Source organism: Mobula birostris, chromosome 19, assembly GCF_030028105.1.
Source record: "Mobula birostris isolate sMobBir1 chromosome 19, sMobBir1.hap1, whole genome shotgun sequence".
Lineage (NCBI taxonomy): Eukaryota > Metazoa > Chordata > Chondrichthyes > Myliobatiformes > Myliobatidae > Mobula > Mobula birostris.
The window spans coordinates 22426748-22454166 of NC_092388.1; the positions used below are offsets into that span (position 1 = coordinate 22426748).

Below are 27419 nucleotides of genomic sequence, written 5' to 3' on the forward strand. Positions count from 1 at the left end.
CTTAGACACCCCCATTCTTTCTGGATACTTTAATTCATGTTGATGAGCTGAAATTATGAAAATCAATATCACTTAATTTCAATTTCTGCAGAACTTGGAAGGTAACCAGTCATTTGTTCCTTGGTCAAAATGACTGGTGGACTGGAATTAACTAATAGATCTGTGTGCATACTTTATGTTGGGTCAGCAAAGTAGAAATAACATGCATGCTTTTTCCTGCCCAATACTCAGATCTGTTAATTTCCTTAATGCCTAAATATCTATCAGTTTTGGTCTTGAAAACATAAAGATGAGGCATTAATTGCTCTCAACTTCAAAGGTTCACAATTCTGCATGAAAAAAATACTTCTTGGTCATATGTAAAAACGCAAACATGAGGAAATCTGCAGATGCTGGAATTTCAAGCAACACACATAAAAATTGCTGGTGAAGGGTCTTGGCCCGAAACGTCGACTGTACCTCTTCCTAGAGATGCTGCCTCGCCTACTGCGTTCACCAGCAGTTTTTATGTGTGTTACATCTTAGTCAGGTGATTTGACTCTCAGCCTGAGACATTGACCCTAATATTATTCTATTCAGCTAACAGAAACAGCCACCCGGCATCATGCATGTCAAGCCACTCAAATTTTAATTTGTTTTCAGGAAGGTCTCCTGTTATTTTTAAAAACTTAAGGAAATATTGGCGTTTTGCACTTAATTTCTGTTCGTTGGTGGATACCCGCATATCTTACAAATCAGTCTAGTTATACGCTTCAGCTTTGTTCCACTCTTGGATAATTCTATCTTTCCTTGGGGAAGGAGATCGGAGCATTGTGTAGTACTCTAACCCTACCTACTTGCAGTAAGACTTACTTTTATACTCTGTGTGCCATTTGCATTTCTAATTACCTGAGCATATTAATATGCTGTGTGTTTTTTTTTTGTCCAAATGGCCCCTTAATGCCACGTTTTAAAAATATAAAGTTCTTGGTAACAACGTGCAGCAAATAATATCATTTATTATCCCCTATCATTTCAGTAGAGGGAAAAATAAATAAACCTGGTAGGATATAATGAAAAGTGTCTGCATTAAGTTGGGCTCGTTAGAGGGGATAGAAGATGGTGAATTAGCAAGCGAGACAGAGATTCAGGCAGATAAATTGACAGTGCAAGCTGCAACCTGTGGAGGAATTTAGGCAGGGTATTACTGTGTTATTATTGGGATTTTACAACCATATATTGAGTGAATGCCAGAAAATCTTTGGATGTGGAGCCATGTAGGCTGAAGGTTCTTATTTCCTTTTTCTAGGTTAAGATGACTCACAAGAAAGAGACCACTCTGTCCTTCTTGTTTAGCCCCTTCAAGTAAGTCAATTTCCTTTTTAAGGTTACTAAACCAAAGTTACTACTTCTGTTGTATGAATGATAAGAATGAACCACTTGTGGAGTGTGTCCTTCAGTTATATTTTCCATTCCACGTTCACACCATTTTGATAACATTTGGTGGCCAGCCTTAGGAGCAGGCATTCTTTATCACCAGCCATCAGTCCCATTCTTTCTGGCTCAGACACAGGATCTGCCCAGTTATTTTCCCAGTGTGTGGCGGAAATGAATAGAACTTTTGTCTGGATAGACTTTGGGCATGAGTTGCCATTTGGAGTAGGCAGGGTTGGTTGGAGGTATTGTGACAACGGAAGGGGATGAAGCCAAGAACTGAGCAGGATTTCTCTGACGGTGTAGACACTTGATGAGTATGAACAGTCAGGAAGGGGAATGGGAGGAGTAAGGCTGAACAACTGATAGATGAAGGATGTGGGCAGCAATGAAAGAGGACAATAGAATCAGTAAAGGAAGTGGTCAAGGCAGAATTAGAATCGGGTTTATTATCACTGACTTATGCCTTGAAATTTATTTTGCAACAGCAGCACAGTACAGTAAAAAAAAACTGAGCTACGTAAGAAATATCTCGAAATAAGCAGTACAAAGTGAGCAAAGGGGTTCATGGTCCATTCAGAAATCTGATAGTGGAGGTAAAGAAGCTGGTCTGAAAACATTGAGTGTGGGTCCCCAGGTTCTGTACCTCCTCTCTGATGGCAGTAATGAGAAGAGGGCATGTTCTGGGTGGTGAAGCTCCTTCATGATGCATGTTGCCTTCTTAAGGCATTGCCTTCTGAAGATGCCGCCAATAGTGGGAGGCCGGTGCCCACGATGGAGCAGGCTGAATCATTTACCCTCTGCAACATTTTCCGATCCTGTGCATTGAAGCTTCCGTAACAGGCAGTGATGCAATCAGTCAAAATGCTTTCCACAGTACATCTGTAGAAATTTGCTGAAGTCTTTGGAGACATACTAAATCTCCTCAAACTCCTAATGAAATATAGGCACTGGTGTGCCGCCTTCATAATTGTGAAAGGAACAGCTGACAATGGGAATGAAGAGGGAAGTGAATGGAAGTGTAAGGGACAGTAAAATGACTGGCAATGAATGATACATGAAATCGGAAAGAAGTTGAAAAAGGGAGAGGCTAAGAGTTATGTGAAAGTCAGCGCATTCACTGAAGTGCTAATAAGTGTGAGCCTGTTGATTGTGGGAGAGGATATCACCAGCACTCGAACTGGAGAGGCAAGATTAGCTGGTTGACTTGGTGTCAGAGTGGGAGTGCGGTTGTGAATGCTAGGCCCTTTAGAATAGATGGAAGATCAGCTTGACTGAGCTGGAAGGGGAGAAATGTGGCAGACTTAATTTGAGTATTAACTAGGTGATTTGAAAGTGAAATCATATTTGCAACACAAAGTTAGAGGTTGGAATGAGTCGAGTATCTCTTTGAACCTTGTAGGATGGAGCCACTAGAATATGGGAATAATAATTTGTAAGGTAATGATTTGGTTGCCATATTTCAAAATGCAAATATCATACTGTTTTGTTTTATGTTTGGAATTATGAAGTCAGCAAGTTTTAAGATTATTATTGAAATGCTGCTCAGTTTTATATCTTCTGGTATTTGTATTCCCCATTTTTGGAACAAATAAATGAACTGGCTAAATTCCGTAATCCATTTAATTGTTAGGTTTCATTTGCCAGAGCTCAAGTAGTCACTTTTTAATGCTGTCAGCTATTCTATTTTATACCTAGTTTCTTAGTTATGCTTATTAACATTGTTATATACTCAGTGGCCACTTTATTAGGTACACCTGCTCACCTCTTTAGTGCAAGTATCTAATCAGCTAATTATGTGGCAGCAACTTAATGCATAAAAACATTCAGACATGGTCAAGAGGTTCAGTTGTTGTTCAGACCAAACAGCAGAATGGAGAAGAAATGTCATCTCAGTGAGTTTGACTGCGGAACGATTGTAAGTGCCAGTCGGAGTGATTTAACTGTCATAGAACTTGCTGATCTCCTGGGATTTTCACACACACTGGGTTCCAAAGTTTACAGAGAATGATGAGGAAAAACAAAAAAAAACATCCAATTAGTGACAGTTCTGTGTGCGAAAATCTCTTGTTAATGTGAGAGGTCAGAGGAGAATGGCTAGTCTGGTTCAAGCTGACAGGAAGGCAACAGTAACTCAAAAAAAAACATGTATTACAACAGTGGCTTGCAGAAAAGCATCTCTGAGTGCACAATAGACAATAGGTGCAGGAGTAGGCCATTCAGCCCTTCGAGCCAGCACTGCCATTCACTGTGATCATGGCTGATCATCCACAATCAGTACCCTTTTCCTGCCTTCTCCCCATATCCCTTGACTCTGCTATCTTTAAGAGCTCTATCTAACTGTTTCTTGAAAGAATCCAGAGAATTGGCCTCCAATGCCTTCTGAGGCAGAGCATTCCACAGAACCACAACCCTCTGTGTGAAAAAGTTTTTCCTCAACTCTGTTCTAAATTGTCTACCCCTTATTCTTAAACTGTGGCCTCTGGTTCTGGACTCCCCCAACATCGGGAACATGTTTCCTGCCTCCAGCGTGTCCAATCCCTTAATAATCTTACATGTTTCAATCAGATCCCCACTCATCCTTCTAAATTCCAGTGTATACAAGCCCAGTCGCTCCAATCTTTCAACATATGACAGTCCCGCCATCCTGGGAATTAACCTCGTGAACCTACGCTGCACTCCCTCAATAGCTAGAATGTCCTTCCTCAAATTTGGAGACCAAAACTGTACATAATATTCCATGTGTGGTCTCACCAGGGCCCTGTACAACTGCAGAAGGACCCCTTTGTTCCTGTACTCAACTGCCCTTGTTATGAATGTCAACATGCCATTAGCTTTCTTCACTGCCTGCTGTACCTGCATGCTTACTTTCAGTGATTGATGAACAAGGACACCTAGATCTCGTTGTACTTCCCCTTTTCCTAACTTGACACCGCACAACGCGTCGAACCTTGAAGTGGATGGGCTACGGCAGTGGAAGGCCACACAGATGCACTCAGTAGCCATTTTACAGGGGGTAACTAATAAAGTGGCCACTGGGTGGATATCTGCTAATCAAAAATTGGTTTTAGTGCTCTTTATACCAAGATGTTGTGTGGTTTCAAAATAAAATTGTGACTTACCCACTTTTCATCTATCCAATGTTGTGTGGTATCATTGAATAACAGTAATAGTAATGGGATAGCTGGTGAAAGATCTCATAACCTGGGAAGGTTTCATAAAACAAACATTAGATATTCATAAAGTAGATGTAATGATATAGTTTCCAACACAGATTTTGTTTTGCTATTGATAGTGACAGTAGGGGTCTTCTACAGAAGCAACACAAAGGTATTTAATTCCACCTTTAGGAAATAGTTTGATCTTCATTAGATATACTAAGTCCAGCTACTGTGAATATAGAGCATGTTCTGTCGAATTTTACCAAATTTCTGGTCCCTGTAAGGAAAGGGGAAGTGGGAATATCTGACATGGGCAATATCCACTCATTCTTGCACCAGTAAAGAAATACTTGCATTTGTGTAGTAACTTTTGTAACCCTGGGATATCTTGAAAAAGGCTTCCATTTAATCAGGTATTTTTGAAGTATTGTTGTACCAGGGAAACTGTGCTGGCCAGTTTATGCAAAATAAATACAACAAACTCTTAAAAAATGGCAGTATAACAATAACCAACTAATATAGTAGCTAATGTTGTTTGGTGAATAACTGTTGGCAAGGATCCTAGGTAAAACTGTGAATATTTTAAAACAAGTGCTATCGGGTTGTGCATTAGAAAGAGCCTTTGTCTAACTTGTTATCTGACAGGAATCACTTATGAAAGTGCATTGATTCAATTCCCCATTGAACTATGAACCAAGATCTTCTGCATGAGCCTTTGTGCACCTCAGCCTGCAGCCTTCAGGGTGAGAGCACTCCAGCTAAATGGCTGCATTGTTTGGAACCTCTGGTTTAATGTAAATTTATTATTGAAGTTCATAAATGTCACAATATACAACCCGGAGATTACTTTCTTGAGCGTACTCAATAAATCCGTAATATAATAATAACCGTAATGGAATTGATGAAAGACTGCACCAACTTGGGGTTTCAACTAGTGTGTAAAAGACACAGGCTGTGCAAATACAAAAAGAAAAAAATAATAATAAATAAATAGGTGCTTGGAAGCAGGTACAGAGGAGATGTCAGGGGTAAGTTTTTTACCCAGAGGTTAGTGAGTGCGTGGAATGGGCTGCCAGCAGCGGTGGTGGAGGCGGAAACGATAGGGTCTTTTAAGAGACTCCTGGATGACGACATGGAGCTTAGAAGAATAGAGGGCTGTGGGTAAAGCCTAGGTAGTTCGAAGGTAGGGACATGTTCGGCACAGCTTTGTGGGCTGAAGGGCCTGTATTGTGCTGTATGTTTTCTATGTTTCTATGAGGTGAGGAGTCTATATAGCTTGTGAGAATGATTAAATGAAGCTATCATCTTCGATTCAAGAGCCTGATGGTTGAGGGGTAATAAATGTTCCTGAACCTGGTGGTGTGAGTTCTGAGGCTTCTGTACCACCTCCCTGATGGCAGCAGTGAGAAGAGAGCATGCCCTAGGTGGTGGGAGTCCCTGATGATGGCTGCTGCTTTCCTGCGACAGCGTATCATGCAGACGTGCTAAATGGTGGGGAGGGCTTTAGCCATGATAGACTGGGCTGTATACAATAGTTTTTGTAGTATTCTTCTATTTGCCAACTTTGGGCTGGACATTGATGGTGCCATAATTTCAGATCAGACCAACTCAAATTCTGGCATGAAGAAAGCCATGGATTCATAACCCCAATGACAGTAATTTCAGACCAATCAAGAAGTCCTTTTCATTAAATATAAAGGTTCTTTTGGTGCCCTGAGCATCAGTGTCTCAAGCATGTTGCAATGACATCAAAATGTCATATGGAAAAGAATGAAAGATTAGTGTTACTTTTGATTTTATGAAAATGTCAAACTCTGAACAGCTGTAACTTTTTATAAAGAGTGACACATTTTACAAATTATTAAAAAATACATATTTTCTTGTCCTTCATAGGCTTTGATATTTCAGTACAGTTAATGGCCAAAAAGAGGTACTTACTGGAGTTGACAGAGAAACATAGCAGCCAAATTGTACTTGGCAAGCTTCCACAGTTGCTAAAATGGTCATGGCCAGCTGATCTATTGTAGGTATTGATTGAGGGGTAAATTTTGATACAACTTGATCTCTTTCAAAATAGTGCCGTGGGATTCCTTATGCCTGAAATGGTGGGGCCTCAGTTTAATATCTCAGTCAAAAAACGATTCTTCCGGCTGTGCAGCCCTGAGCAAAAGCTTGTTTTTGTGATCTAATTTCTGGAGTGGGTCTTGAACCTTGTGGCGGGAGAGCCAGCAGCTGAACAAAAGATGTCTGTGAAGGTTTACATTTGAAAATATTAATAGAATTTGCTTTTCTGCAAATTGACAAGTCTAATTGTCAATTCTTATTTAAATTGTTAGCTAACATTGCACAAAAATCAGTATGGTGACCTAAGCGCCAGATTGCAAGCAGCTACAGAGCCTCTGTTTCTGTTAAATACCAGCCAGAACCAGAACCCTATTACTGTAGCAGTCATGTGCCTGCTATTTCACCTGAAGGAAAACAATCAGCCATTGTGTGGTCGGAGCTTGAGACATACATGTGAAATGAAAACATCATGAATGCAGCTGGTGCTGTTGAAAGCCAGCATCACAGTGTTGCCATCATCAAGAGTGTAAGCTTGTTTGAGGTTTCAATTATTCCTTCCTTTGTTTGTTTCCTGACTGACCTACTGACCTAGGCAAAGAACTGGATTTCACACACACTCTTATATAAAGTATATTATGAAAACAGCATCATTACTTGAATGTTTTAGAATTTCTGCACTTATTGCTCCCTTTCCCATCCTCTGAGTATGTAAATAGAAAAAGGAATTTTGGGGACTGTAGTTTCGGTCTCCTGTTTCATACACAAAGCCTGATATGGCTTTTGGTTAAAGTATTGAAGTTTATCTTCCACATGATCCACTGGTGAGACGCCACATTCTGTGGGATTCCCTCGCACTCGCCAAGCTGAGCTTGATACAAGCCTTGCCGTTTGTGTTGGTGAGGTTTTTCAAATTAAGTCACATTACTGCAGGTTAGCAATGTAAGAAATCTGCAGATGCTGGAAATCCAGAGCAGCATCCAGAATAGACGGTTGCCGTTTCAGGCTGAGACCCTTCTTCGGGACAGGAAAGGAAGTGGGAAGACAGCAGAATGAAGAAGTAGGGGAGGGGAAGGAGGCTCGCCAGAAGATGATAGGTGAAGCCAGGTGGGTGGGAAAGTCAAAAGGAGAAAGCGAAGAAGGAGGGGCACCAGGGAGAGGTGACAGGCAGATGAGAAAAGGTAAGAGGCCAAAGTGGGAAATAGAAGAGGGGGGAGTGGGGTGGGGAAATTTCTTCACTGGAAGAAGAAATCAATGTTCATGGCATCAGATTGGAGTCTACCCAGACAGAATATGAGGTGTTGCTCCTCCACCCTGAGAGTGGCCTCATCATGGCTCAAGAGAAGGCCATGGACCAAGTCAGAATGGAAATTGGAATTAAAATGGTTGGCTACTAGGAAATTCTGCTTTTGACAGATGGAGCGGAGGTGCTATTCAAAGCGGTCCCCTAATTTACGATGGGTCTCACCAATGTAGAGGAGGCCGCATCGGGAGCACCGGGTACAAAGACGACCCTATCAGATTTGCAGGCGAAGTGGTGCCTCATCTGGAAAAACTGTTTGGGGCCCTGAATGGAGGTGAGTGAGGAGGTGAATGGGCAGGTGTAGCAGTTTGGTGGCTTGCAGGGGAAGTGCCAGGAGGGAGATAGTGGAGAGGGATGAATGGGCAAGGGAATCATGGAGGGAGTGATCCCCGTGGAAAGCAGAGATGTGTTTGGTGGTAGGATTTCTTCTCTGGGTAAAATAATTTTTTTCCTTCTGTCTTCCCTTTTTTTCTGGTCCCTGCTTTACACTTTATCTCTTCTCACCTGCCTATCACTCCCCCTAGTGCTCGTCCTTCTCTTTCTCCGATGGTCCATTCTCCTCTCCTAACAGATTCCTTCTTCTCCAGCCCTTTACCTTTTCCACCTGCCTGACTTCACCTATCACCTTCTAGCTGTCCTCCTTCCCCTCTCCTCACCTTTTCATTCTAGTGTCTTCCCCCTTCCCCCTTCCTTTCCAGTCCTGAAGAAGGGTCTCAGCCTGAAATGTCGACTGTTTATTCATTTCCATAGATGCTGCCTGACTTGTTGAGTTCCTCCAGCATTTTGTATTACATTACTCCATGTTACTAGGTTTTGAGTGACTCTCTAAAGGTCACCTCTGTTGTCCTTGAGCCTTCCAGATCATCTATGAAGCTTCTACTGGAGCAAGGCACCTACTGAAGCTCTGAAGGAAATTGGAAAAGAAAAGGGGAGTGTTCAGGAGCTGTTGACAGCTCCACGATGCCCAAACTGCTTCAGAGCCGAACAAATATTTTTGACATGTTTTTTGCCAGTGTTGGATGTAAGAGCTAGACTTCAATGGAACTGGTAATATTGGGATCAAGTCACCATGAAAACAAAATATGAACAAACTTTGATCAGTTTACAAACTGTAAACCTCTGTCAGTTCAGATGAAATTTGGTAGCACTGTAGTGTAGTGGTTAGTGTAATACTTCAAAGTGCCAGCTGTAAGATTGGAGTTCAGTTCCCACTGCTGGCTGTGAGAGTTTCTCCCTGTGACAGCGTGGTTTCCTCCAACTGCTCCATTTTCCTCTCAGATTGCAAGGGCGTACGGGTTAGCATCAGTAAGTTCTGTGCTTGTTATTTTGGTGCTGGAAACATGGGGACACTTGCAGGCTGCCCTCAGCACATCCTTGGACTGTGTTGGTCATTAGCACAAGCAAACACATTTCGATGAGCATGTGACAAATAAGTCCCATCTTTATCTTTTTTCTTTCAGTCATTGAGCATTTACTGTTTAACAGTCTGTTCATAAATTTTTTTCTTTACACATTGATTATTACTATTCCCAATTTCCAACATCCTTACTATGTTCCTTTTGTTCATCTTTGGATGAAAGAGAGGAACTGATGAGCATTTTGTTATGCATCATTGTTCAGCAATCTGCTGATGCTCTTACTGTGCCTGTCTAGTGTGCGTTTGCCACAGATTTCAATCATTTTTGATTTTTATCTGTCTGTATTTCTTGTATTTGCTAAAACAGCGAATATTATAAAATGCTCGGTAAGAGAATTAATAGGATTATAAAAGATGCATGCTGTTTTGGGTTTGTACCATATATATATGTGTGTGTGCGTGAATTATTGTTGCATGTACCAAGATACAGTGAAAAGCTTGGCTTGCTTACTGTTTCTATAACATCTATTTTGTACAATCCCTGTCTGTATATGTATTTCATTTAACTTGGTGAGTTCCAATGCTTTTTTATGATTAGTGTCTGGTTGAAGCTCTTAGTAGGCCACAATTTCTTAACCACGGAGCTCTCTGATTTTGCGGTTGAGATGAATGACAAAATCAGTGTGCAGTGTAACCAAACAGCAATCTCGCATGAACGCATAGCTATAATTAAGTGCAGAAATTGCAGCTCTGCTCTTAATGTTACCCAACACCACCATTAGTTTTGTAATATTGGTATTTGGCTAAGAAAGTCAGTATTGTAATAAGTGGGGAAGCCTCTGGTGAAGAGACAGCAAAGAAGGTTAGGCCAGTTCACTGTAAGGTTATCCATCTATATTAACTTACTTTTTTTTCCCTCACTCCTGAAACTGCCTGATCTGCTGATAATCTCTTTTTGGTTTGAGTTCAGTAACAGCTGAAAGTAGGACATAGAAAGTGGCAAGGGCTGGTGGTAGGCCGGGGAACTGAGGTTTTTAGGATCCAGCATCAAAAGACTAAAAATTTGATTAAAAAATGGAAGAATGCTTATCATAACATATGATAAGAGTTTCTGTGAATATATAAGCAGCAAGAAAAGGCTAAGGTAGGTGTGGGACTTCTAGAGAATGCAGCTGTTGAATTAATCACAGCACAAATGGTAGATATGGTCAAGCAACACACATCAAAGTTGCTGGTGAACGCAGCAGGCCAGGCGGCATCTCTAGGAAGAAGTACAGTCGACATTTCGGGCCGAGACCCTTCGTCAGGACTAACTGAAAGAAGAGCTAGTAAGATCCTATTAGAAGTTAGTCCTGACAAAGGGTCTGGGCCTGAAACGTCGACTGTACCTCTTCCTAGAGATGCTGCCTGGCCTGCTGCGTTCACCAGCAACTTTGATGTGTGTTGCTTGAATTTCCAGCATCTGCAGAATTCCTTGTGTTTGCATAGATATGGTCAATCCATTTTCTGTATCTTCAGTGTTGAGGACACTGTTTTTATCCCCAAGATAAAAACAAGCTAAATTAAAATAAGGAGAATTTTAAATAAATCTCAACCACAATGGATAAGGAGCTCAAGGTAACTCACGGGTGCAAATTTTGAGGAAGTTTGAGGGATAAAGGCAAGCAAACTGCTGGGGCCTGATGACCTGCACTCAAACCTTTTAAAAGAAGTTGCTGTAGAGATTGGAGCCAGTTGTTTGAAAGACTTCAGTACTTGCTAAATTCCAGGAGGATTGCAGAAGAGTGGAAAATTTAACTGCCTTGTTCATATGTGGGCAAATGGAGTATAATATAGGGTCACTTGCATCAATAAGAGGAATCAAAATGGAGGTTATTATCTAAAAGCAGTGAGACTGCAAATGGGTGAAATTCAGAAGGATCCATGTGTTCTAGTGCATGCATCACAAAACAATAGCAAACTAGTTCTTAAGATACTTAAAAAGGCTACTGCTGTGTTGGCCTTTACTCTGAAGAGCTTCAGGTTCAGGAATAGGGAGGTTGTGTTACTTGTACAGGGTGTTGAAGCTTCTGGAATGCCTAGTGGAGCTTTTGGTTCTCTAATGGGTTTTACAGGCTGTTGATGGCACTGTACTTGGAATACTGTGGAGCTTTGGTCTCCTTTTCCTCCCAAAAGAAGGATATAGTAGCATTGGAGGCAATACAAAGGAGATTTACTAGGCTAATTCCTTTGAGAGCGTTGTTCTTTCAAGAGAAGCAGTTCAATTTGGATCTACATTCTTTAAAGCTTAGAAGAACGAGGGTTGACCTGATTCAAACATATAAGATTCTAAGGGTAGGATAGATGTTGAGTTGATTCACGAGTGGGAGAATCGCAGTAAAATTAGGGACTAGTCACTTAACGTAGAGATGCATCAAAATTTCATCACTCAAAGGTAAAAAATCTTGGGAATTCTCTGTTTATGGGGGTGGGATGGGGGAGATCATTAGACGTATTTAAGGTGAAGACGGTCATCTATTTTTAAGATCAAGAAGTTAAAGGTCATGGGGTATTGGCACAGAAGAGGAGTTGAGACCAACATAGATCAGCCATGGTGATACTGAATGGCAGGGCGGTTGTGAGGGTCCAGGTGACCAATCCCTACCCCTGCTCCTATTTTCTTGCATTTCTCTGAGCTGCATTTCACACCTTTCTACATATCCATATTGTTTTCTTTCTTCAGCTTTCCTCATTAATCTACAGTATATATCTGATAGCTCTGTAAACATTGTAGTCGCCCGGCCTTAGTTTATCAAAAATATTCCCTTTGTCCTATACAACCTTCACTCACCTTTTTCAGTTCCAGCAAGGAGTCTTTGATCTGAAATGTTAAATTGTTTCTTTTGCTGCTACCTGGTCTGTTGATTGATTGTTGCATCATTTGTATTTTTTATATGAGAGCAGGTTAGGACATGACCATACTGATATAAACAGAACTTGAATGGTTGATCTGTCTTAACAGAACATAGAACATAAAACATAGAAAACCTACAGCACAGTACAGGCCCTTTGGCCCACAAAGTTGTGCCGAACATGTCTCTACCTTAGAAATTACTAGGGTTACCCATAGCTCTCTATTTTTCTAAACTCTATGTACCTATCCAGCAGTCTCTTAAAAGACCCTATTGTATCCGCCTCCACCACCGTTGCCGGCAGCCCATTCCATGCATTCACCACTCTCTACATAAGAAAAAACTTACCCCCGACATCTCCTCTGTACCTACTCCCAAGCACCTTAATCCTGTACCCTCTTGTGGCAGCCATTTCAGCCCTGGGAAAAAGCCTCTGACTATCCACACAATCAATGCCTCTCATCATCTTATGGTCATAGTCATAGTCATAGTCATAATTTATTGATCCCGGAGGAAATTGGTTTTCATTACAGTTGCATCATAAATAATAAATAGTAATAGAACCATAAATAGTTAAATAGTAATATGTAAATTATGCCAGTAAATTATGAAATAAGTCCAGGGCCAGCCTATTGGCTCAGGGTGTCTGACCCTCCAAGGGAGGAGTTGTAAAGTTTGATGGACACAGGCAGGAATGACTTCCTGTGACACTCTGTGTTGCATCTTGGTGGAATGAGTCTCTGGCTGAATGCACTCCTGTGCCCAACCAGTACATTATGTAGTGGATGGGAGACATTGTGCAAGATGGCATGCAACTTGGACAGCATCCTCTTTTCAGACACCACCGTGAGAGAGTCCAGTTCCATCCCCACAACATCACTGGCCTTACGAATGAGTTTGTTGATTCTGTTGGTGTCTGCTACCCTCAGCCTGCTGCCCCAGCACACAACAGCAAACATGATAGCACTGGCCACCACAGACTCGTAGAACATCCTCAACATCGTCCTGCAGATGTTAAAGGACCTCAGTCTCCTCAGGAAATAGAGATGGCTCTGTCCTTTCTTGTAGACAGCCTCAGTATTCTTTGACCAGTCCAGTTTATTCAGTTTATTACACACCTCTATATGGTCACCTCTCATCCTCTGTCGCTCCAAGCAGAAAAGGCCGAGTTCACTCAACCTGTTTTCATAAGGCATGCTCTCCAATCCAGGCAACATCCTTGTAAATCTCCTCTGCGCCCGTTCTATGGTTTTCAAATCCTTCCTGTAGTGAGGCGACCAGAACTGAGCACAGTATTCCAAGTTGGGTCTGACCGGGGTCTATATAGCTGCAACATTACCTCTCGGCTCCTAAATTCAATTCCACGATTGATGAAGGCCAATATACTGTATGCCTTGTTAACCACAGAGTCAACCTGCACAGCTGCTTTGAGTGTCTTATGGACTCGGACCCCAAGATCCCTCTGATCCTCCACACTGCCAAGAGTCTTACCATTAATACTATATTCTGCCATTATATTTGACCTACCAAAAATGAACCACTTCACATTTATCTGGGTTGAACTCCATCTGCCACTTCCCAGCCCAGTTTTGCATCCTATCAATGTCCTGCTGTAACCTCTGACAGCCCTCTACACTATCCACAACACCCCCAACCTTTGCGTCATCAGCAAGCTTACTGACCCATCCCTCCACTTCCTCATCCAGGTCACATAAAAATCACGAAGAGTAGGGGTCCCAGAACAGATCCCTGAGGCACACCACTTGTCACTGACCTCCATGCAGAATATGACCCGTCTACAACCACTCTTTTCCTTCTGTGGGCAAGCCAGTTCTGGATCCACAAAGCAATGTCTCCTTGGATCCCTTGCCTCCTTACTTTCTCAATAAGCCTTGCATGGGGTACCTTATCAAATGCTTTGCTGAAATCTATACACACTACATCTATTACTCTTCCTTCATCAATGTGTTTAGTCACATCCTCAAAAAAATTCAATCAGGCTCGTAAGGTACAACCTTCCCTTGACAAAGCCATGCTGACTATTCCTAATCATATTATACCTCTCCAAATGTTCATAAATCCTGCTGCTTTGGATCTTCTCCATCAACTTACCAACCACTGAAGTAAGACTCACTGGTCTATAATTTCCTGGGCTATCTCTACTCCCTTTCTTGAATAAGGGAAAAAGATCCACAACCCTCCAATCCTCTGGAACCTCTCCCAATCCCATTGATGATGCAAAGATCATCGCCAGAGGCTCAACAATCTCCTCCCTTGCCTCCTACAGTAGCCTGGGGGTACATCTCATCCGGTCTCAGCAACTTATCCAACTTGATGCTTTCCAAAAGCTCCAGCACATCCTCTTTCTTAATATCTGCATGCTCAAGCTTTTTAGTCTTCTGCAAGTCATCACTACAATCACCAAGATCCTTTTCCATAGTGAATACTGAAGTAAAGTATTTATTAAGTACCTCTGCTTTTTCCTCTGGTTCCATACACACTCTCCCACTGTCATACTTGATAAGTCCTATTCTTTCACGTCTTATCCTCTTGCTCTTCATATACTTGTAGAATGCCTTGGGGTTTTCCTTAATCCTGCCCGCCAAGGCCTTCTCATGGCCCCTTCTGGCTCTCCTAATTTCTTTCTTAAGCTCCTTCCTGTTAGCCTTATAATCTTCTAGATCTCTAACATTACCTAGCTCTCTGAACCTTTCGTAAGCTTTTCTTTTCTTCTTGACTAGATTTACTTCAGCCTTTGTACACCACGGTTCCTGTACCCTACCATAAACTTCCCTGTCTCATTGAAACGTACCTATGCAGAACTCCACACAAATATGCCCTGAACATTTGTCACATTTCTTCTGTATCTTTCCCTGAGAATATCTGTTTCCAATTTAAGCTTCCAAGTTCCTGCCTGATAGCCTCACAATTCCCCTTACTCCAATTAAACACTTTTCTAACTTGTCTGTTCTTATCCCTCTCCAGTGCTATTGTAAAGGAGATAGAATTATGATCACTATCTCCAAAATGCTCTCCCACTGAGAGATCTAACACCTGACCAGGTTGATTTCCCAGTACCAGATCAGGCTTATCTACATACTGTGTCAAGAAACCTTCCTGAACACACCTAACAAACTCCACCCCATCTAAACCCCTTGCTCTAGGGAGATGCCAATCGATATTTGGGAAATTAAAATCTCCCACAATGACCACTCTGTTATTATTACACCTTTCCAGGATCTGTTTCCCTATCTGCTCCTCGATATCCCTGTTACTATTGGGCGGCCTATAAAAAACACCCAGTAGAGTTATTGACCCCTTCCTGTTCCTAACCTCCACCCACAGAGACTCCGTAGACAATCCCTCCATGATGTCCACCTTTTCTGCAGCCGTGACACTATCTCTGATCAACAGTGCCACGCCCCCACCTCCTTTGCTTCCCTCCCTGTCCTTTCTGAAACATCTAAAACCCAGCACTTGAAGTAACCATTCCTGTACCTGTGCCATCTAAGTCTCTGTAATAGCCACCACATCAAAGCTCCAAGTACTGATCCACGCTCTAAGCTCATCTGCTTTGTTCACAATCTCCGTCGGTCTGAGCGTGTCCCTTCTCTATTACCTGCCTATCCTCCCCCTCGCACTGTCTCTGAGCTTTCTCTATTTGTGAGCCAACTAGCTCTTCCCCAGTCTCTTCAGTTCAGTTCCCACCCCCCAACAATTCTAGTTTAAACTCTCCCCAGTAGCCTTAGCAAACCTCCCCGCCAGGATATTGGTCCCCCTGGGATTCAAGTGCAACCTGTACTGTTTGTACAGGTCACACCTGCCTCAAGAGAGGTCCCAATGATCCAGAAATCTGAATCCCTGCCCCCTACTCCAATCCCTCAGCCATGCATTTATTCTCCACCTCATTCTATTCCTATACTCACTCTCACATGGCACAGGCAGTAATCCTGAGATTACTACCTTTGCAGTCCTGCTTCTCAACTTCCTTCCTAACTCCCTGTAGTTTGTTTTCAGGACGTTTTCCCTTTTCCACCTATGTCATTGTTACCAATATGTACCACGACCTCTGGCTGTTCTCCCTCCCACTCCAGGACATCGCCAAACAACTACCGGCTTGATGTATAGTTTTTATATCTGAATTTTCCAGTTTTCTAAGTTTTTTAAATAATTTTATTTTTATTTCTCTATTATAATCCCATTTTGTGTTACCTTAAATTTCATTTGTTGTTCCTTTCTGTGCATCAGGCAGCAACCTAGACGTTTCTTTAGCATTTTGTCTGTTTTTTACGAGGCCAAGTTGATAGCTCGATGCTGACCCCAGCACGGGTGGAAAGTGTGCAAGGAGCTGGCCGGACTTGAATCTGAGACCATTCGCTCTGAAGTGTGTGGATGCCTCTACATCACCGGCCAGCTAATTTTTCTTTCTGTATAATACTTCACATTGTCACACTGAATTACCTCTCTAATGAGCCCTTCCTGGATTTACACTGCTGCTCATTAATGATTCTTTGATACAGTTGGCTGAAGGAAAATGTATTTGAGCTTTTTATTAACGTATTCCCAGGTGCTTGATGAAAGATGTTAGAAAAATAATTGTCTTATTTTACAGAATATTTCCAGTGTCAACTCTGTGAACCATTGAAATGAGTAGTTACCGTCATTCAGTTGTCATTTGGCGAAGTTTGGCCTTTTGTTCTCTTATTCGACAAAATATATTAAGAATATTCTATAAGCAAAACTCTGGCCAACTTCAGTTATGCTTCAATTTGATGACACCCCTATGTCTAAGCCTTCAGATAGTCGGTTGAAATTTCACTCGGGATTCTTGAGCACAAAAGTTTGGGCTAACATCCTGTTGCAGTACTGAGAGGATCTGAATCTGTGAAAGGTGCCATGATTCAGTTGAGATGTTAAATTGAGTCTCCATCTGGCCTCTACGCAAAGGCCACATTTAAGAAATTGATCTAAGGTTTTGACACGAGACACTGCAGATGCTGTTATCTGGTGCAAAAAAGAGAGCTCTGGAGGAACTCATTAGATTGAGCAGTTTCTGTCGGTAGGTTAGTGGGGGAGAGAAATTGTCAAAGTCTACTTGACTCTTTTCCATGGTCCAACCAACGGTGTCATTGATTGTCAAGTAATGCAGGTCTTCCACATTAGTGGGTTGCTCAGTAGCAATGGAGCTACGTACCTTCTTGCCTCGACTTGCTGCATACCGTTGTTGTTTGAAGATGCACAGTCCAAGAAACGGTGCAAATGATTGCCTTGGATGTTCTTACTGTGATCGCAAGACTCTGTTGGACATTGCTAATGCAGAAAACTGAAAATTTGGTTTACTGGCTCATTGGTGAGATCAATGGCAGGGTAGCTGCATTTCCTTGGTTGTTGCGCGGACCAGGCCTTCATACTGTGGTGTTGCCTGTTGTGGCCACCGAGGCGGTGTGGGAGGGAGCAGAGGCCTCTGTGGGTGTGCTGAACCCTGCCCTGGGTCGGGGCTGGCCCCTCCCATCAATGCTGCCCTTCACTGCTGTCTTCTAGTGTTTGTTCGGTGGAAGACAAGCTGGACAAGGACAACATACCATCAATCTACAGGCCATGCCACTCAGGAACCTGGGCTGTATTATTATTGCGACTTTATGTTTTTCTGCTAAATGTTGGTGCAGTGCTTCCTACCTTGGCTCCAGAGGAACGCTGTTTCATTTGGCTGAATTTATGTATGGTTGATTGACAATTAAACTTGAACATTTCTGGTTAAGACCTTCCACTGGGTCTGAGAGTAGAGAAGGAAGATAGCTGATATAATGAGGAGAGGGGGTGGAGACAGTGAGTGGTGGGTATTCAGAGGAGGTGTGAGGGATGATGGGTGGAGAGAACCCAATTGGGGAGGGTTAGGCTGCGAGGCAGAAGCAGGTAGGTGGTAGATAGAAGCAGACAAGAAAGGAAGGGCAGATGGAGCAAGGCGAGGGAAGATGGAATATGAAGGTGGAGAATGCTGGAGAATGATAAGCAGGACACAAAATCTACAGGTGCTGGAATCTGAGACAATGGGAAGGTGATGATGGGAGGCATTAAAAGAGCGATAAAGGGCAGATGGGGGAAGAGATCCAGTGGTGTGTGGTCAGTGGATGGATTGGGGGCAAAAATAGTTAATGAGCATTGGTTGAGGGGTATGGGAGAAGGAACAATATGGATCAGAAATGGATCTGAAGAAGGGGGAGAGGGGCAAAACAAGGAGCAAGGATTTTCCTGAAATTCAAAATTTAATGTTCAAACCCTTGAGTTGTAGACCACACAGGTAGAATATGAGGTGTGGTATATAGCTTGTGTTGGTCTTCACCGTGACAGAGGAGGAGACAATGGATAGATGCTCTCTGTTACTCTTTATTTACATCCACCTGCCTCTGTCTCCCAATTCCACTCCTCCACCTGGCGCCTTCATTCCTCCTCAGTCCACGTCTCACTTACTGACCCCCCCCCCCCCACAATCTTTATATTGGCTACTTCCCCCTCTACTGATGCAGGGTCTCGACCTGAAATGTTGATAGGTTGTTTGCTGCTGAAGCAGAACTGTTAAGTATTTTTTCTCCCTCTTCACAAATGCTGCCAAGCCTGTTAATTATTTTCAAATTCCCTGCTTTTATTTTTAATTACCAGCATCTACGACCTTTTGTGTATGTTCATATGTTGTAGAATTTTGTCCTCATCATTTCCACATCCTTGTTTGTAAGAGTTTGCTGTTGCAAGGACGGCTGCTGAATTTCCTATGGTGCAACACTTCATTGCTTGTTAAGCAGTGGGGGACATCCTGAGGACCTGAAAGGCATGCTTTTTTTTTATCCTTCACCCATCATTGTTGTAGGAATTCCCTGAAAATCAGAGTACCCTCCAGGAAGATGCAGTGAAAGTCCACATTAAGGAGAAAATTTAGAAGCCATAGCATTCAGTGGATTATGAAGAAGAAAAAAATAATGCTATCCATACCATGTGCCCATATTCGCAATGCTCCCGAGAAATTGCTTTGGAAATGTCAGTTCTTATTCTTTTCACTAAAGATGCCTTATTTATAAAAAATATAGTAAACTATGCAAACATTGTGTCATTTAAACAGCTTTTTAAACAAAGTCTTGCATGGTAGGTGCTTTAGATGAATTGACAAAGTATTTAAATTCTGCCCAAGGTAATTTTTATTCAGGGAAGGTTTAACAATCAGTGATCTGTTAAGCAGTAACCCCCTTTTGCTCTTCAAACTATTTGATAAATGATAGATTTCTAAAAATGTGGTCCATGTTGAACCTTTTTTATCTTTAAAAAAAATCCTTTCAGATTCTCAGAGACCCCTGAGGGAAAACCACTTAAATCAATCTTGTAAGTGTGCCTTTTATCCCACAGCAAGCATCCATGTTTTAAAAATCTTTATATCAAATGGACTAGCATTGCTGTAGTATTTCATTGCACGTAAATCTATCAGGAATTGCTTCAGCTTTTACTCACTGTCTTTCCTTAACCCTAAAAACATAGTTATTGTAGTGTGGCCAAGCCTAGAAGCAATTTTGTTTTTTAAGAAGTCAGTCAAAATTAAAACAGGGAGATGAGTACTGGCAGAAATATGGCAAGAGGGTTTCCTGCTTGGCCTCTTGTTTACAGAATTGAGTGATATTGGATATAAACAATGAGGAAATAATAGATGAAAATATTATTTTTATATTATTATTTTCATAAATATTTTCATCTTCACAATATTTAAGCAAGAAATGTCCTCAAGAAATGAAGATTGTTAGCACAATAAACCCTTTGAATTTTATTTATTTTTTAGTGCTATAATGCATCTATTGCATTTTTGTACAGTCAGTGGCCACTTTATTAGATATACCAGCTCACTAATGCAAATATCTAATCAGCCAATCAATACATAAAAGCATGCTGACAGAGGGTCAAGAGGTTCAGTTGTTGTTCAGACCATCAAAATGGGGGAAGAAATGTGATCTATGTGACTTAGACCTTGGAATAATTGTTGCCTGGGATTTTCATACACAACAGTATCTGGAGTTCACAGAGAATGGTGCAAAAAGCAAAATGAAAATCCAGTGAGCAGCATTTTTGTGGGTGCAAATGCCTTGTTCATGAGAGAGGCCAGAGAATGGTCATACTGGTTCAAGCCGATAGGAAGGCTATAATAACTCAAATAACCACATACTACAACAGAGGTGTGCAGAAGAGCATCTCTGAACACACAACATGTCGAATCTTGAAGTGGATAGGTTCCAGTGAAAGAAGACCACAAACATACACTCAGTGGCCATTTTATTAAGTTCAGGAGGTACCCAATAAAGTGGCCACTGAGTGTATGTCTCCCTTTATACCAGTTGGCTTGAATTGTGCCATTGTTTTCCTTCAACACAACAAATTGAGCAGATCTGCTACTGGCTTGAGATTGCTTGACACCAAGGACACGTTGTTTATTCTAGCATGCCCCCAATGGGAACTCAACCTTCTTGCATTTTTTGACATCATGTCGTGCAGTGGAAAATTCTTAGCACACTCACCCGGCTGCTATTATGGAACAGCTTTGACAACAAATAATGCCTTGCCCAGGGCTCATTAAGCTGCCAAAGCTGTCACTTCTCTTGAAAGTTTGTTCATCTCATTGACTTCACACTCAATCACTTGTGGCCAGCCAAAATATGGAAGTAGATTTTAAAATCATTTAAAAATTAGAGTTAAAGGCTGAACTTAACACTTGGACAAGAATTTAAAATGAAATGCCATTAGGAAGTAGCATACCAGGTAAGTGTACTTGGAAACATGACAAATATGGTGTGTAAGTGCAAGGTAATGCTCATTTGGAGGACTAATAAATATAGGAAACATATAATGAATTGAAAGGCCCTGGGGAGTATTAAGGAATAGAGGGATCATGGTGTAAGTCCAAGTATCACTGTAGGTTACAGGTGAATAAAATGATGAAGAAGTTAAATGTAAGTTAAACTTACCTTTATGAGCTGGAGCATAGAATACAACAGTAGGGTGATTATGAAACAACCTTTCAAATTTAGGATAGATCCATAGGTCATAGTTCTGGTTCCCACACTATAGACAGGGCACAAGTGGCTCTGTAGAGAATGTAATAGAGATTTTAAGGTTGGCGCCTCTGTTGAGGAGCTTTATCTAGGAGGAGAGGCTGGATAGGCTGTCTTTATTTTCCATGGAGTAAAGAGGAGAATTTTATTGATGTATACATAACTATCTGAGGGATAGATGGAAGAAAATATTTCCTGAGAGTAGAATACCTAGACAAGCACTAGAGTCGCTAAGGCATAGATTTGCGATGGACCAAGTGCTGGTGTCTGGGACCATCATAGATAGTTACTTGATAGTTGACATGGTCACGATGCGTTGATGAGTGTGGCTCTGTGATGTGACTCTAAATATTCTTCAGCAGTCCCTCAAGGTTAAGGTTGACTTGCTTCCACTCTTATTTGCTCCCGATGCGGCCTTCTATGTATTGGCGAGACCTGACGCAGACTGGGAGATCGTTTTGCTGAACACCTACGCTCTGTCCGCCAGAGAAAGCAGGATCTCCCAGTGGCCACACATTTTAATTCCACGTACCATTCCCATTCTGATATGTCTATCCACGGCCTCCTCTACTGTAAAGATGAAGCCACACTCGGGTTGGAGGAACAACACCTTATATTCCATCTGGGTAGCCTCCAACCTGATGGCATGAACATTGACTTCTCAAACTTCCGACTAATGCCCCACCTCCCCCTTGTACCCCATCCGTTATTTATTTATATACACACACATTCTTTTTCTCTCTCTCTCTCCTTTTTCTCCCTCTGTCCTTCTCACTATACCCCTTGCCCATCCTCTGGGCTTCCCCCCTCTCCCTTTTCTTTCTCCCTCGGCCTCCTGTCCCATGATCCTCTCATATCTCTTTTGCCAATCACCTGTCCAGCTCTTGTCTCCATCCCTCCCCCTCCTGTCTTCTCCTATCATTTTGGATCTCCCCCTCCCCCCTCCCACTTTCAAATCTCTTACTAGCTCTTCCTTCAGTTAGTCTTGACGAAGGGTCTCGGCCCGAAATGTTGACTGTACCTCTTCCTAGAGATGCTGCCTGGCCTGCTGCGTTCACCAGCAACTTTGATGTGTGTTGCTTGAATTCCCAGCATCTGCAGAATTCCTCGTGTTTGCGTTTTTAAATTCTGCTCTGGTTTGACTGCTTCAGAGATGATCTACAAGGCCTGTGTGGGAACTGCAGACTCTTTCTCAGGTGGCACAGGAAGTCAAAGTTCATCCATAGTAAATTTATTATCGAAGTACATATATGTTACCACATACTTCACCTTGAAATCCATTTTCTTTCAGGCATTTATAGCAAAAAAGAAATAAAAATAGAATTTTATGAAAAACTATACATAAACAAAGACTGACAACAACAACAACAGCAAAAGAAGTTAAACTGTGCAAATAAAAACATGAGAACATGAGTTGTGAAGAGTCCATGAAAGTGAGTCTGTAGGCCGTAGAGTCAGTTCAGTGTTGTGGTGAGTGAAGTTATTCATGCCTCTACAGAAGCCTGATGGTTGTAGAGTAATAACTGTTCCTGAACCTGGTGGTGTGGGACTTAAATCTCCTGTACCACCTACCCAATGGTTGTAGTGAGAAGAGGACAGGACCTGTGTGGTGGTAGTCAGAAAGTGACCAACAGAAGCCAGTAAACTCCTCCTGCCTTACAAGCAGGACTTCTTAATGGTTCAGATGCATGACCTTCTGGTTCTCAATACCATCCCAAATGCTCCTTTTCCACTTTGAATGGTCCTGGTTCATGGATCCCTAAGTGTCAGTGGGAAGGAAGCTTTGAGAACATCCTTGAAACTTTCTCTGTGTCTGCCTGGTAACCTCCCATGATATTATTCCATTGCCGACAATCAGTCAATCTGGTAATAGTGCAGGTTCAGTGGATCTATAAAGCACGATTAAATTTAGTCATTACCTGCTATGACATTTTACTGTTTGCACCACATAGATTGTTTTTCTTGTCAGCTGCTTGCCGTTGGATGGAATTGTTTATGGTAAAGTCCCTTGTAGCTCATAAATTGTCTATGATTCTCACCTCCAAAAGCTGCTTCACACTATTTGTGAAGTATTTGTATCTCTCACTTTGCTTCTTTTTGAATAAGTGTTCTCAACCTGGGGTCCATAGCATAAAAACGGTTGGGAACCTCTGCTGTAGAAGAACATTGTGACAGGGGAGCCATTTCACTCACCCTATCAAGCATGACTATCACTTAATGGCGATGAATTACCTCCCAAAAATTGCAATTGTTCCAAATCCCGAAATATATTTAACAGAGATAAATCATTCTCAGATTTGTAATTATTCAAGATTCAAGATAATTTTATGCTATTTCCGGAATGCAAATGTAAAGGAGAATGAAAGTATTGTTGCTCTGGATACAATGCAACAGAAAAATAACAGATTACGATAAAGAATACAATAATAAAAAAAAACATGTTCATCCATAAAGTGACGTTAGGCACAGGAATGTCATAAGTTGAATGACAAGAAATGATAAATTAGTGGCGTTGGCGGTGTGGATGGTTGGGTTAGTGGGTGGAAGTGTTAATCAGCCTTAATGCTTGGGGAAAGTAACTGTTTCTGAGTCTGGTGGTCCTGGTGTGGATGCTACATAGCTTCCTCCCTAATGGGAGGGGACAAGCAGTTCACGAGCAGAGTGGGTGGAATGCTTCGTGATGTTGCTGGTGACGCATTAAGCAGTTTTGACTACCTGCTGTGGAGCCTTCCTGTCTGCTGCAGTGTAGTTCTCGTACCATGCAGGGGTGTAGCTTGTTAGGATGCTCTCTGATATGAATCAGTAGAAGGACATAAGTCTTGATGTGCATAGTCTCACTCTCTTCAGCCTCCTCAGAAAGCAGAGGTGTTAGTGAGCTTTTCCGATTGTGAAGAATGTATTTTGGGACCTCGAGAGGTTGGGCGAGAAGTGCACTTCAAAGAGTTTTAAACTGTTCGCAGTTCCCAGTGCTGTGACGCTGATATAAAGAGGTGTTTGGGTTCTTCTGAGGTTGATAACCACCTACTTTGTCTTGTTGACACTGTGGAAGAGATTATTCCCCCGACATCAGGACTTGAACTCTCCCACCTCCTCTCTGTAGGCCATCTCGTCGCTGTTGGTGCTGAGTCCCACCACACTGTCGTGTCATCAGTGAACTTGACAATGTGATTACTTGGGTATTTAACCATGCAGTCATGTGTGAGCGGAATGTACAACATCGGGCTCAGCCAGGAGTAGACAGGAGCAGTTGTGCATGCTAACTATCTGAGTTCTGCCGGTTAGGAAGTCCAACACGCGGTTGCACAGTTGTGTATTTAGACTGAGGAATAGGAGTTTGATCACCGAGGTCTGTGGGACAATGGTGTTGAATGCCGAACTGGAATCCAGAAACAGCATCCTGCCATATGTGTGTTTGTCTTCTAGGTGTGTCAGGGTCAGGTGCTTGACTGATGCTATGGCATCTGTCATAGAGCATTTCTATTAAGCATATTGATGAGTGTCCAGTGTGGCAGGAATGGAGTTTTTGATGCGTGCCTTTACCCGTTCAAAGCACTTCATGATGATTGGAGTCAGTGTCACTGTGTGGTAGTAGTTTAGTTCTGAAGGCAGGGATGATGGTGGCTGATTCGAAGCATGTGGGGACAGCAGTCTGGATGAGTGCAGAGTTGAAGATGTCCATGTAGACATCAGTGAGCTAGTGTGCACACTCCCTGAGATGTTCTCTGGCCCGGCTGCCTTTGGGGGTTGACTCTCTGCAGAGTCCTTCTCACGTCTACTGCTGTTACAGACAGTGGCCGCACACTTGGGAGGGTGAGCAGGCATGTTTGGCCGGTATTGTGTTGCATGCCTTGAAGCCTCCTTAAAAGTTGTTTAGAGCGTCAAGGGGTTGTTTGGAGGCGTCACGAGTTATTTTTCCTTGCATAGTCAGTAATACCCTTTATGCCCATCCACATGTGCCAAGGATTGTTATTGGATCTAACATTAAGTGTCTCTGGTGTGGGAGAGTTTCAGACTTCCAACAGACATTGCATCAACCAGCAGTTGCTTTGTTTTTGATTTAATGTTGAGATGATATCCCTCAGTCTTTGATTAATCAAGCAGTGGAAATAATTTCTTGCCATTAAAGCAATTTGTTCTTCATGTCCCTTATGGCTATTAGATTGTAAGAGTATATACTTATCCTTGTAATTTTAGTACACCAACCTTGGCATGAATGCACCATGTGGTAGGGTAGCGTGGTAGTTAACACAACACTTTACAGCACCATCTGTAAAGTCAATCGGAGTTCAATTCACACTGCTGTCTGTAAGGGGTTTGTACATCCTCCCAGTGACGGAATGCATTTCCTCTGAGTACTCTGGATTCCTCACACATTCCAGTAAGACATACAGGTTGGGGTTAGTAAGTTGTTGGCAACAGAAGGTATATTGACGTCAGAAACATAGCGACACTTGGGGACTGCTTCCAGCACGTTCTCAAGACTGCGTTGGTTATCGACACAAAAGATGCATTTCGCTGTATGTTTCGATGTTTCAACGTGCTTGTGATGTAAAGCTAATCTTATCTTATTCTAATCAGCAGTCAAGAAACTCAGTGCCATATGCATAGCCTGGAAAGGAATTTGTATGAGGCAGTGTTCCCAAGTGCTTGCTGTTCTTGTCCTTCTGCATCATAGAGGTCACTTTTTTTGAGGAGTGCTGTCAAAAATAAGCATTAGTGATTTGTTGCAGTGTATTGCGCGTACTGTGGCACAGTGCACCTGTGGCAGAGGACTGAATGCTAAGAGTGATGAGTTGATGAGGGAGAAACAAACAAACTGCCTGTACTAAATGATGGTGAGTTTTTGACCGTGATGCAGACATCCAAGCTACTGTGATTTGCCGAACAGTATTCAAGAACCATTGCTTTTCTAAATTATACTTTGTTGCTGGTAAAAAAAAAAGTTTGTGAAAGTCAGGAATTGGGTCAGTCTCTGAAAAACACCTAACTTTTGATCTTCTGTTGTAACCACATGATATATCTGTCTGGGACTGATCAAGATTCTGATCAGTCCCAGGATAGTTACTGTTAGGGGATTTTGCAATGATAATGCAGTTGGATGTCAAGGGTAGCTAGTTGAACCCAGTCCTAAACATACAGAGAATAAACAGTCAGCAGCCTCTACTTGAATATTGTACAGATCTTGTTGCACTGTGACAGGTGTAGTAGCTTCATCATCTGTGAAAGTGCACATAGAATTGACCATTCATTATGCAATTATCATACTATCCAGCAACAAAACAATACACTTAGAACAGCATTTCAATAAGAAAATTAACTTAACTATGCATTCTTCCCAGTGGCATTTTTCTTCCCATTGAAATCACTAGCACACTTCCCAAAACAGGCACATTTCTCAGTAAAAATGCTGAGAAATCTGAGGAATTCCCCACTCCCTCTTTGAACTTCATGATGGCTCATTCCAGGTGACTACGCGATTCAGACAGAAGGTTGGACGAAAGCCTGTGCCCTGGAGCCCTGAACTTTCTCTAAGCTGAGTTGGTAAAACCTAATGGGGTCTCAGTGAATGCTGACTTTTGAGCATAAAGTCAAGGCTACTGACTTAAGTAGTGAAACCTTCCAGTTGGTTTGTTGGGGGTGTCTTTGGATGCAATTTGCTACGTAACCACAGGGGGACTTCAGAGCAGGTGAGCAAAATTTGATTCAAGTGGTGGAGTTTAACAAGCATTTTGAATGAAGAAAGTGTGGGAGATGGCTGGAAAGGTTTAGGAAGGGGAATCTCAGATTTTAATACATAATCCTATGAAGGCATGAATACCAGTGGTGAAGCAACTAAAATTGGACATGTACTGTGGAGATTTATCGGGTTCAAGAGTTTATAGCTGTAGTAGAAAGAAACAAGGTAATTCGAGGAATTTGAAAAAAAAAACAATGATGAATTTTAAAGTAAGTCTTTAAATTCCTGCTGGGAGCTAATGTGGGTCAGGGGTAAATGGGTGAATAGGATTTGGTATGAACTGGCATTTTGACAACAGTGTTTTGGAATGACCCATCAATCGCAGATAGAATAAAGGAGGAGCAGTGGTCAGTGATATTGCAGAGATAGAATAAGCACCCTTTATGACTATGTGGATACAGGCAGCCCCAGTGTTA

The 27419-nt window shown here is 42.1% G+C and overlaps 1 protein-coding gene across 4 annotated transcripts in view; it reads left to right on the plus strand.

Annotated features, from left to right (window-relative positions):
- pign (phosphatidylinositol glycan anchor biosynthesis, class N) overlaps nt 1-27419 on the plus strand; it is a 143768-nt gene that overhangs the window by 49241 nt on the left and 67108 nt on the right. For all 4 annotated transcript variants that reach the window (XM_072283343.1, XM_072283342.1, XM_072283344.1 and 1 more), the window contains exon 12: nt 1289-1344. In XM_072283343.1, coding sequence (XP_072139444.1) covers nt 1289-1344 — 56 coding nt within the window. The remainder of the gene's footprint in view (nt 1-1288; nt 1345-27419) is intronic.